At 41.3% G+C, this 12,831-nt stretch overlaps 1 protein-coding gene across 1 annotated transcript in view; it reads right to left on the reverse strand.

The window, feature by feature from the left end:
- The window catches only part of LPCAT2 (lysophosphatidylcholine acyltransferase 2), a 32,947-nt gene extending 20,303 nt beyond the window's left edge, over nucleotides 1–12,644 (reverse strand). The window contains exons 1-6 of the mRNA XM_010585221.1: nucleotides 12,392–12,644; nucleotides 11,852–11,868; nucleotides 6,160–6,299; nucleotides 4,840–5,057; nucleotides 3,431–3,543; nucleotides 279–339 (exon numbers count right to left, since the gene is read on the reverse strand). Coding sequence (XP_010583523.1) covers nucleotides 279–339; nucleotides 3,431–3,543; nucleotides 4,840–5,057; nucleotides 6,160–6,299; nucleotides 11,852–11,868; nucleotides 12,392–12,644 — 802 coding nt within the window. The remainder of the gene's footprint in view (nucleotides 1–278; nucleotides 340–3,430; nucleotides 3,544–4,839; nucleotides 5,058–6,159; nucleotides 6,300–11,851; nucleotides 11,869–12,391) is intronic.
- Nucleotides 12,645–12,831: the final 187 nt, after the last annotated feature.

A 12,831-nucleotide genomic window follows, 5' to 3' on the forward strand; every position in this document is an offset into this window, starting at 1 on the left:
GGATAAATAAATTAGATTAAAACTGTACCCAGAAAAAACCCCAACCAACTAACCATATACATCATAGGTATTTTGCATCCTACAAAATACCAAAAATCAGAAAAGTAAACTGACTAGTATAAAATATTGGGTTTAGCGCCACTGAAACGGTAATGATATCAGACATTACTACAGTGCTGTTGTGGATGAGGTACCTGCAGAAGTATAGGCCTTACCAGAACTACCAAATTAATATTTCACACCTTATTTTCCAACAACGATGCGACAAAACCTCTCACCTTGTTTAAATGTGATCAGGCAAGATCGGTTTGTGCAGGTGCCTTCTGGGAAAATCAGTATCTTGGATTTAAAGAGAAAGAAATACATATATACACACATTTCATAAAAAGATTATACTTCCCCATCAGTTACATAAAGGCTGACTTTTTATGCAAGCTCTGTGACATATTACACTGCATCACAAGAATATCATTACTGTTTCGAAAGGAAATGAACAAATAAGTGAAGGATGCTCACAGTAGCATTAACCTGATCCATCTTGATTTGGAAACAAATGCTTTGTAAGAGAGAATTTCAGGGGAAAGGCCTTTATCAGTTCAGAAATACGGTACAAAAGGCTTTAAGTGTTTCACTTGAAATGTTTAGTGTTGGTAATGATAGGAGAATTGTTCCTCTGCCAGCAGCTCCTTATTGAACTGCTGGGTGTATAACCATCAAGAGTCTGGGCTGACATGAAGTGCATAAGGTTCTTGAGCGTTTACTGGCACAGATGCTATCAACATGAGTGAGATGAGAAGATCACAGCTTGAGGGGTAGCAACAAAAGGCAGAGAGAGCATATGCATCTGTGATGCAGAGCTCTGAATGCATTACATATCACTACACAGCCTCTGAACCTGAATTACTCAGACACACCAAATACCCAGAAGGTTTCTGAATTAGTGTCTGAAAGATACTTCATTAGATGCACAGTGAGCTGCAATGTGACACACTGAATCCAGCCCCCTATGGAATATAAGGAGGATCTGTGTTTCTCATATCACTATAGGATCATAAGAAGCATTCCAAAAAAACCTCAGTACAAGAACTGGTCTGGGTCAAAAGAGTGTTCAAGGTATGCTCCCACTTCAGTCCAAATGAACAGGTCAAGGCTAGATGAAAGAGGGCATCATTAGGTCACACCCAAGAGACACAGGCTGTACTAAGGTGTGATAGAGACAGCTGCACATACCGATTTACAGTCAGTCCTTCACTACGCATTCTATAATCAGAAATTGTTCTGACATGGACACAAAATGGATATGTTTCTGCTTAGCGTATGTCATAAGCCACAGAAAACGTATTAGTGACTGACTGAAAATTAAGTAATCATTCCCTCCTTCCCCTTCGTTTTGATACAGGGTTGGGAGAAGCACTTATCAGAACCTCATGCTATTAATAAGCACAAGCATTGCCCTGCTTGTTGTGTTTTGGTTTTAGGAGGAAGGAACAGGGAATCCAGCTACTCTTTCTTTTCTATTGTGCTAAGAGAATGCAGCCCATGCACTCTGAAGAGGATATGACAGACATCATCTTGTGGTCAAGTTTCTCAAAAAAAACCAGAGTAGGAGGAAGGTGTGGCCAGGGCACAGGACTAGGAATCACCCAGTGACACCCCCAGTTATACTGCTGACTTAGTCCTGGAGATTCCCAGGTTACCTGACTCATAGACTATTTATGCCATGATACATATCTAGTTTTTATCCCAAGTGCAGTATTGCTGTAGAGCCAATTCCCCTTTCCTCCCCATGCTATTTTCAGCAGAGATTAGGTCTACCAGGGCTTTGCTGGAATCACTTCATCCATAACAGTCTAGCAAATTGCAAGCATCAGAGTAGTTTGTAAGCACAGTATTAAAAAAAAAAAAAGCCTTCCTAGCTTTGCATATTTAAAATCCTCCATATAACTGACAAACTGAAAAAAATAATGAAGGTTTTAAAAGTATTTATGGCAGCTTAGAAAAATGCATTTATGAGTCAAATTAAAGTAGCCTAAACATTAACTAAAAAGCTTTTTGTAAGGTGCTTGCTAAGTAAAAATGATGCATGAAGTGTCTAAATAATGCCATTTCAAGAAAAGTGGCAAGTGTTGGTCTTCCCTACGTGAATGTTCTCTCTTTCTAGAGACTATTCAGCAAGTAGAGCAGTGTATTCAGGTCTAGCTGTCATAGAGATACCTGCTACTGAAGTCTATTATCTTCACTTGCCTCTCTTAATTTTCCTCAAGAGCCATTCACTGGAACAAAAGTGAAGGAAAAGTTAACTTCTCTCAGTCATGTAGGGAGTATCCAACTCTGACTAAAGAGACCTTGTGACTTTAGCTACTGAACCAGTCACTTCTTTGAGTTTTTATTTTAAGTAAATTAACCCCTAAGAAACCAAGTCAAGAAATAATTCAAATCACAAAGCATGAGTTTATACACAAATCTGCACAGAGTATCTCTAGAGAAAGGTCTTATATCACTGACTGTATTTGTCCAGCAGCATGGCAATGATACTGTATTCATAGTATCTGAAGGCAACATGAGACCAGAGTCAATGCAACAGAAGAAAGCAGAGAGGCACTGCCAAATGAGATGTCAGTAGGTTCACAACCGCTCCAGGTCTTTCTGCTTGCAAAGGATGCGGATTTCCATCCGAGCCCTCTCCCTGTTGCAAAAGCAGCAGAGTTGCTGCCTCAACACTCTTCTTCCTCTTGAGCAACCCCTGCCCCATTAGCTCTTCAGGATGGAAAGCCATCCAAGGCCTAGAAGCGCAACAGTGACTTGCTGCTGAGGAATGACCATGGGAAAAACTGTGCAGAATCAGTAACTATTGCTTCCATGTTAAAATCTTTCCACAATTTAGACTAATCTAAGTCTTGGGTTTAGTGCATTATTAACCTAAAGAGTGAACTGAGCTTCATCTCAGCTTTTCTCCACATGTGAAATCGATATTTTAAGCTTAAGTACTGTTCATGCTGGAGCGTGGACAGCCTGGGTTACCCATCTCATCAACTGCTCATCCCCTAACTGTTATGAGCACAGCTTTGCAACATAGCTTCTCATGCAAGAGCTAGCTTGAGAGTACTCATTCACATATACCAATGCAAGTCATCTGCTACACTGACGACAGTATGTTAAGACTTGACTAGGGAAAAGAGAAAGTCAAGAGCATCTGCATTTGGAACAGCAGTTGTTACTGGATGGATTTTAACTGACCCATTTGTCACAAGAAAACTCCTTCTGGGAACCAGCCTCTCATCTTCCTTTCCTAAACCAGTTATATACCTGAGAGCTGACTTCATTTTTGTACATCAATAGAATCCTATTCAGCTGGGCACTCGTGATATTATGATGCACAGTGAATATGTAATATGAATACTTGACAGAAGACTAGTAGCATATTTATTACCTGTGGCCACTGGCCTCTTGATAATGCCCGCTTTGTTATCTCGATGACCGTATTCTTCCGTGAATCAGGGTCTTGACGAGAAACTGATACAGGCTGAAGGGAACTTAAAATGGCTGTGAAGGAGATAAACATTTTTATTTGTCTCATACTAGTGCTTAGAAAACACGAGTTCAAGACTCTCTTATAGCAAAAACTTGTTATGCTCATGCCTGGAGACAGACTCTGCACAAACAGCTTTCAGACTAAATAGATAAGAAGAGTGTTATTATTGCCTCATTCTGCAAAATGGGAAGTAAGACATAGAAGACATACCTACACTGCCAGCTGAGGAGCTTTACAGTAGGTATAAACATGCCAAATTCACCCAAACACATTCTACTAATACTGCTGTTATTTTTCACTGAGCATTTCCACACAATTCTAAGGAAGAGACCTGATCAGGTCTCTGCTCATGGGCCACACTCAGGCCTAACTCATGCAGACTGCAACCAACAAGTAGTTTGAGCCTATGCTGAAGAAGTAAGACGTCCCTTTTCAGTGACAAAGCACACACAGCTCCTGCGTAAACTGCAGACACCCCCACACACATTTAATCAGGAGTCTAAATCAGAATGTGTGTACCTATTAAGATGTGATGAGAAACTTAGGGAAGAATTATCTTCTATGTCCCACTCCTGTGCTTTTAAGAGAAGATCAATGTATTATCAGTTAGTTTATTTCCTACAAAGACACTTCTCTATGTTGCCTACTGAGTTTAGTTTTGGGTTGCTGTACAGCCAGCAGAAAGTCTACAGCTGATTCTAGTAATAATGCAAATGAGGATTCTTTCTGTGCCAAAAGGAGGAGGAAATAATAGAAGCATGAGTCATCTGATCTCTTCCATTCTTTGCATTTCCTTTTTGAGTAACTTCTCTTTTATTCTTTCCTGGTTTGACTCCCATTAAAAAAAAAATATCCGCAAAAATGCCTGCAAGTTTAAACTTATAAATACGGTATTTTCCAGAATGCTGTAGTTTGGGTCTGTTTTGAAATAACCTTCACTAATCCATGTTGTACATTTGTGGGACACACTGTTAAAAGACAGCAGTCGAACAGATTTCTCAAGGTATCTACTAGGAGAATTTTAAGAGAAAGCTTCTAGCCTGAGCAGTTAGAAGACATCCTTTCAGTATAAAGCAAATTTAAAGTGATATTATATTTCATATCTGAAAAGAAACGGCATAGTTTTAGACATTTTGACCAATTCAGAAAGATAACTTGTCACAGGGATTTCACTAGAAATAATCTGTCAGTATCTTTGAAACCTAAAGGTTTAAGACGTCTGCCCTTAAATCACTTTCAGAGATAAGACTTTTGGCCTAATGTCAAATTGCTGACTTCTAACATTTTATTTTTTCATAAATACTTACTGCCAAGTACCGGAGTTGACAGGTTCTCTGCTCTAGACACTATTGATGGCATTCCAGTTAGGGCAGAAATAATGGCATCAAAAAAACTTGAATGAGGAGCTGCAACAAAGATTGGGGCTTCCAGTAGACTTGCTATTTTCCCTTTTACTTTAACTTGGAAACCCATTACGAAGAACAGCATACGAGTTAGGCATGAGAGGGTTGTCTGGATCATCCTCCTTGTAAACAGAAACACAAAAATATCATCCATCTTACAGTTAGCATTTCTTTTGTACTTTAAAAGAAAAGCCCATAATAGGTTTCCTAGTTCTCAGCAGCACTGGGGCCAGGCACAAGGTAGCAATACTACTCACCGGGAGAGTGTAGGGCTAAAGGGGAAGGAGTAGAAGCAGGGAAGGGAACATCACCTTTTCATGTTGAAACCAGATTATAATTTTAAAGATAAGGCAAGGTACAGCACCTTGCTAAACCTTCTCCCAGGTACACTATTTCTCTTGCCATATTTTACAGCATTGTAGCACAACACTATTGCGAGGGGAGGGTGGGTAATTAGCAGATTCGGTGTCCTTTTTGTAAGAACTTGGGTAACTCTGATACCAGTTCTGATAGTTCTTTTACTATCAGTTTTAAACAAGTAATATTAAATGACCCTGTTCCCTTACTGGGACATGTTCCCTCAGCAGGGGACATCTTCCCTTCACGGGACTCTTCGTAATCTCTCAGCCTTGTTAGAATTCACTTCCTGTGCCTCCTCCTCCTGCGTGCAGCTGCTGTGCATCACAGCTAGAAGGGAACTTCATTACTCTGAGGTCAGAAACCCAGAGCAACTGAAACCCAGAACCCACAGAGGCAGCTGTACAGTACTCCTTCAAGGGCAACATAGCTAAGAGAGGAGCTGTCAAAGCTAATTTTGTCATAAACTATAGCATAGCAGGAATGACAAGGGCTACAGAGAAACTCAGCCTATGTAACATTACCAAATACTTTTCTTAATGAGTTTCTTTTCTCAAATATTCCTATCAGTATTATTACTAAAATAAGTCCTGGCTTACAAATAGTCTATAAAGATTTTTATACAGATTTGTTTTAGCCTCAAGACAATTGAAAATCTACCTATTTAAAAAGCTCCACTATTGTTGTAAAATACACTCATCAAAAAGTTGCTTCACCTAAATGGGTAAAACTAAGATTTGACTGAGTACTCCTCTTTAGTCAAAAGGAGAAAACAAGTGAGAGGAAAAAAAAATGCGTTAGACCCTGGCTTTGTGTTATTACAAAAAAAAAAAAGCACAGAGTTTTCACAAATATTGGTCACTTTACCTTCTCCATCCTTTCAGCGGCACAGATCCTTTTCCAGGGTGACGGAAAGTTGCAATTGATGCAAACAGCCATGCTAGCAGTAAAATGAATGCAATGCATATGGCACGGAGGGGTAGCAAAATAATCCCCTGAAGAATAGTCTGGGAAAAAAGAGGGGAAAAATCTTAAGAAATGGTATCAACAGGAATGCCACTGATATCTGTGTAGTTACATTATATGGACTTTCAAATACTAACATTACTGCTATGTGATTTAGGCAGGAAAGCAGTAATGATTCCAGTGTTCATATGGGAAGTCAGTCATTCACAGGATTTCAGTTTCACTTTTGGGTTCCCATTTCAGGAAGAACTGGAACATCTGAATATTCAGGTTTTAGCTTGGATGTTGTTAGACAGAGAGGGTAAACAGAGTTTGCTGGCTTTAGTTTATACTTAGACTTGGTCTGCAGCATACAACCAGCTCAGATGAGTCTGCCCAGCTGATACATATCTCTGCTACAGAGCCTTCTGTCACTAGCTGCCTGTCTAGAAGCCAAGTGGGATTGTTAAGATGACTAAAATGTACTCTTGCCCTTTCAAAACGACAAATCTTGTGTTGAGTCACATTATTGCTACAAGTGATCCTCACTACTACTGCCTGGAGTAGTGTACACGCAACACAACTTCATTTCCCCTAGTTGGAACTTAGGCGAAATGGAGTTTTCAGTAAAACTGAACCTGTGGTTTAAGGCAATGTTTCAGACTTTACAGTGCTGTTGAAGCTGCTGTAGCAGCTCTTGGCTCATCACCTTTGGAAGTGGTTTGCTCACCGCCTGCTGCAAACATGCAGTAGAACCCTTCTGATTATGGAGATTAACTTGTTGCCTCCTGTTTGAAGCGTCTTAGATATTAACCTCTGTGCTAGGACACCCTTGAATTTTTCATAATAAATAGAGAAAGCTTAGTTCCCTTTCCTCCCCGCAATCAGGAAACTGTTATTAGCTTGCTTTAACTTGAAGCAAAAGAAACTGCTGAGAGAGTTCTGCTATGGTCATAGACAACCAAGCTAGGTAGCAAAACCAGTATAAAACAGATCCAAGCCTGTTCACTGTTTCTTCAGTTCTTCATGTATGTTTGTAAGGGGAGTGGAGGGAAGGAGAAACACTAACATGCCCTGGTTGCAAATAATCCTCAAATATCATCCCCAGCCCCCCCTAAGGAATTTTTAGCTTGCATTTTTTCGTGCACAGCTCCAGGGAACAGGTGTATTGGCACAACCTTGTTAACAGGCAGCTGTGGTACAGGGCAGGGCAGAAAGAAATTCTTAATTGTTCTACCCCAGTAAATTAGGTTAGAAACTATATCCTGAAGGTTGGCCTTTATGGCGCAACACAGCACTATGCAGATTGAGCAAGCACAGGTCTGGGAGGCAGGTGAGCTGTGTTAGCAAGGAGAAGTCATAGCCTAGCATTCCTGGTAAGCTAGTAAACGGTTCAACTCCTTTTGGCAGCTAATCCAGCTCAGCTACCACTCACTGATGAGGATCTGCAATGTGTGCATAGATATGCACAAAACAATACACACCCAAGCAGAATTGTAATAGTGATTTTTTTTATTTTATTTGGGCTATGTTTCTAAAAGTCCCTCAAAACTTTAATGAGCGTGCATCATTGGTCACAGACTGACAGCTCCACCAGTTCAGAAGTACAGTAGAAGCTATTGAAGGAGAGTTGTGCTAGTTGAACTTATGCATGTGAGCTTACTAATTTTTATGCTTTACTATTTTTTAAGAAAATCTACAACTGAACAAGAGTGTTCCTCTCTCAAAAATCAGCCTTTCTAGTCAGCTCTTTAGCAATGGCTACTTATGTACAGGAAAAGCAAGGCTTTTAATAATAAGTAAGTTTTACAAAATAGCTTGTAACTTACATACTTGAGCTATGATTATTAAGCAACCCAGTGGATTTCAATTTACCTCTTTTCTTTAAACAGAAAAAAATGTTTGTAGTACATTTGGAATATAAGCATCTTTGAGTATTATTTATCCAATTCTTTGATATAGTAGGTTGGTTCTAATTTTCCTTTCATCAACACGGTCCTTTCCCTCCCCACCAAATCCCTTCCATCTTCACATAAACTCCTCTTACTATCCTCTTGTCAATATTCAGGAGAGGCTCTGGCCTCTGGCTCTAAACCCTGTGATGCTGATGAGGATTAACAGGAATTTTGGGCCTTCAGGACTCAGTTCTGTGTTACAAAAGGCACAGTGACAACAGACCAAACTTGATAGTGGAGAGTGTAAATTATGATAAGCATGAGAAGCAGGTACACAGTGTTGATGCTTATGTTCTGTAAGCACTGCCATATAACATATTTCCAGGAGAGGTCTGAACATTCAGGTGTGATTATTTCCTGCTTTTATGTAACAGTTGTATACAACTAGCTATGGAATTTTAACCGTAACTTCATGGACAACAGGAAAAGGACTGCTCTAGATAACAGAAATGGGTTCAGTAGCTGGGTATGAGAGATTTGGCCCTGGAGATCTATTGCTCCCACTCTCTGGTGCCAGTCATGGCCAATCTGAAAAAGTCAGGTAGCAAGTTAAACCAACCGAGCCTCCTTGCTTGTCTCTCAAAATCAGATGTGTCTTTTTCTCCATATGCATCCCCTTGTACTATGATTTATAGTCCCAGTTCAACATTTCAGCTGCATTCAGTTACCCAGAATGGGCAGCATAAGCATAACTCAGTGTGTTTTGACTTAAAATAACTTTTTGCTTTATGGAAAAAAAAATGCACTGACCTACAATGAAAAATAAAGAATGCAATAGCAAAAGCAAAACAATCCCTTCCTCAAAACTTTAATAAATTCATTAATCTATTTTAGGCAGATGCACAGGTGGTACTGATTTGCTGATGCAGGCTATTGGCTTTCTAGGTCACTGTGTAATGAGGCAGAGTTGATTTCTGCTCCATCAGCTGCAGAGTAGGGTAAGAAAAGGACAGAAAAGAGAAAGGTCAAGGTAGGCTAGAAAAGAAAAAAGTATAGAAGAAAAACATACAGAAGAAAATACAGGTTCAAAGTTTAGTAACTAATAAGTAGGATCATAGAATCATAGAATTGTTTAGGTTGGAAAAGACCTTTAAGATCATCAAGTCCAACTGTCAACCCAACACCATTATGCCCACTAAACCATGTCCTGAAGTGCCTCGTCTATGTGTTTTTTGAATACCTCCAGGGATGGTGACTCCACCACTTCCCTGGGCAGCCGGTTCTAATGCCTGACAACCCTTTCAGTAAAGAAATTTTTCCTAATGCCTGATCTAAACCTCCCCTGGTGCAACTTGAGGCCCTTTCCTCTCGTCCTATCACTAGTTACTTGATAGAAGAGACCAGTACCCACCTCACTACAACCTCCTTTCAGGTGGTTGTAGAGAGTGATAAGGTCTCCCCTCAGCCTCCTTTGCTCAGAGCCACTCCAGCTTCTGTATACAGTAAGCACGAAGATTATTCTGAGTCATCCAAAGAACCTTTTCCCACTTTTGGAATCACCTGTGTACTTTCTGTTTAAGGTGCCTGCAACAACTGCATAGCCTGTCACTGCAGTCGTTGCAGACACCTGCAGTAGTCCTTGCAGTCCAGGTCACATTCCCACAACTGACCAACTCTTGAGCAATACATGGGATTATACTGTCACTGATGTCAGGAACCCAGGAAGGAGAAAAGCAGGTCTATCAGAAAGCCACAGAATTCAGCTTGAAATTTTGTTCAACTTCAGCTGCTGACAAGTTATCTAGGAAGCAGCCCAAGAGCAGGCCGGGGACCAGAATGAAGCCCAACTCCAGCTGAACTCCCCTGACATCTGAAACTGTGATCAGATGGACTGTCTTCCAAAGCAGTACACGCACAGCAAGACATGGTCGTCCATGAGTGTCCAGAGTATGTCACAGCTCTGCCAGGCAGTCTAGCCACTTGCTTCCAGGTACAGGGTTGAAAATAACACTTATAGCATGCTGGTTGTGCCATTACATAGTTCACCATTACATAAATCCACTGAGCATCTCTTCTGAATAAAGTGGAATCTAGTAATGACTTAACTAGTATTTGTGCATTGCAGTTGCAGTTCCGAAGTCAGGAAGGCAAGTGAGCAATCAGGATGAACAGAACTAAAACTAAAAAAAGAAAAATCCCACCACTGAATTGCAACCAGCTTCAGTTAGAAGATGGAAACCAGAAGTATTTGAACAACTGTTTTAAAATCTTGTTTGGTGGTACATGCAGATGTTTAGCACAGCACAACTGATCCTTGTTTTGCACATTGCAAAGACAGACAAAAATCTCATTGGCTGGCAAACTACTAGTGATACAAGGACTGGCAAAAAAATTGTAAAATCTTCTCACTCCACTTTTCAGTCTGGCTACAGCCTATTTTTATCTTTGAAGATGAATGAAATGCAAACAGCTAGCCTGTCTCACTTTCAGGCTCCATTGATCAGGGGACAGGAGCCTTTACATTCAGGGAGTTTACCAACATATGAAAATACAGCACTGGGCTCCCAGAGACAGTTTTGAAATTGTATCTGTTTTTATCAGTGTATGTTGAAGGAATAGTATAGAATAGGGGGAATATAACAAAACAGTCCTTTAACATGCAAGAATGGAGATACACTCCATTTGATTTAAATGGAAAGAGAAGGGGCACTTCCCTTTTCTGAAGTTTACAATAACACTCTCTGGTAAGGCTCTGATTCCCAGCTGGTCCGATATGCAGTGCTCGGCAAGACAGGAGCAGGTGTTTACAGGATAAAGCAGACAGTAGGAAGTATCCTAGTCTCTATGACTATAGGGGAAAGAGAACACAAGGGAGCAATACACAATACAAAAAGGTTGTCTCTCTTGTGTCTTTCTGCTTTAAAGTTCTGTGACTCCTGCAGTTTTGCTTCAAAGCTCACTAGCACCGGGCCCTAACCCAGCCGGGTGCTTTTCCTTCCAGGTGCATTGTGGAGTTATGTATGGAGTGTATCTTGCCTTAAGACACGCCATGTTTTTCATCCCTTCCTCCTGAAGGGAAAAAGTAGGATATATTTATGATTGCTAAAATGGTAATTGTAGCTTAAAATTGCAAGCTTTTGAAAGTAGTCTGTGCATCCTCTAGAAAGAACAGGCAGCACAGAAAGCTGTCCATTTCTGGAACCTCATTAAGAAACTATTTTCCTTACCTCAGGGTTCATGCCTACAGCTACTGATTCAGATGCATTTGAAATGTGTTTCAGGCTGCTAGTAAAACATCGGGATAAGAGGATTTGAAATTGTTTTCCGGGTTTCTCACATTTCCCCCACCCAGGTACCTTCAGGGCAAACATTGTTTATAACTTGAGGAAGAGCTATATGAAACATAAAATATTTAGTTGCACATCAGCCTCAGATATTTATAACAATCAGCAGACAATGCTGTAAGTTCACCTACACACAGATGTCCTCATTGTCTTCACTGAGATGTCGGTTCATATTTGGTTTATCAGCTCAATTTTTTTAGAGAATGTTTCTAAAAATCAAAGCCCAGAAATACTGTTTGCTTTCTCGATTGTAAAAGTACCCTGTAAGTCTTGTGTATGCTTGTACACAACCTGTACTGGGACAGCATTCAGCTCAGAACCCTAATTCAGTTCACCCAGTGACACCAGTCAGTAACCCAGTGGAATTGAGGATACCTTTTTTGTTGTCCACACTGCAATATGGAAACAAGAGATTAACATCCCTCCCCATAACCCAGGCTTAAAATCAGCCTAAAGTGAGTTAAGTGTCCGAAAGAGGATTACTGTAAAAAGTTATTTTCTGTTTTAGCTTATCATACCAGAGAGAAATTATCATCTTCATTCTAGAGCTGAGGCATTTGACACGATGGCTAGATGGACAGTATTTCGTTCTTGTGATTCAAATGGGATGCAAACCGGAGTTAAACAGGACTCCTTTCTCTAGGAGTCATGTGTTACCTGTAATGATTGTGCAAATCTTCTCAAAAGCGTGTTGCAAATCTTGTGTCAGAAGTTTGAAGTCGATAAGCCTGTGTGTGTGTGTTGAGCAAGCATGCAGTTTGTGAAATCTGAGGAGGGACAGCTTGAAGAACTTCACTTCAAGAAACGGTGGCTTTTTAATGCCGAACACCTTTTGCATCTTTGCTTTGGCCATTTACATAACCTACTCATTTTCTGCTATCGCCAGGCTAGATCAGGAAGGAAACCGTGCCGTACCTGGGAAGGATCTGTTCTTACTAGGTGCCGTTTCCTGGAAAGCACAGGAGCTGTGGATGTTGAGCGTCAGGTTTGCTACTCGCTGCCCCTTGACGGCTCGGCACCGGGCTGTAAGCGCGGTGCTGCGGCGGGACCGGGCGGCAGGGTAGGTAGGCCCCAGCAGCGCCCGTGCTCCTGTCAGACAGGGCAGCGGTTTCGGCGGAGCAGGCGGCAGTTTTAAACAGTATTCGTTCGCACCGTGGCATTCTCCCATCGGAAGGAGGTCTCTTTAGAAGGACCACTGACCTTCACACCGCATCGGTGACGACCCCTTGGTTCAGAGCGGCGAAAGTAAGTCCGGTTCAGACCGGCCGGCCGGACACCGCGGCGCGGCGCGCGGCAGCCGGCGTCGGTGGGGCCTGCCAGCCCCCCCCGCCGCTCTGCCGCCTGGCCTCCCCTCC

The sequence above is a fragment of the Haliaeetus leucocephalus genome, unplaced genomic scaffold (assembly GCF_000737465.1).
Source record: "Haliaeetus leucocephalus isolate CR32 unplaced genomic scaffold, Haliaeetus_leucocephalus-4.0 Scaffold92, whole genome shotgun sequence".
In the NCBI taxonomy this organism is placed as follows: Eukaryota; Metazoa; Chordata; class Aves; order Accipitriformes; family Accipitridae; genus Haliaeetus; species Haliaeetus leucocephalus.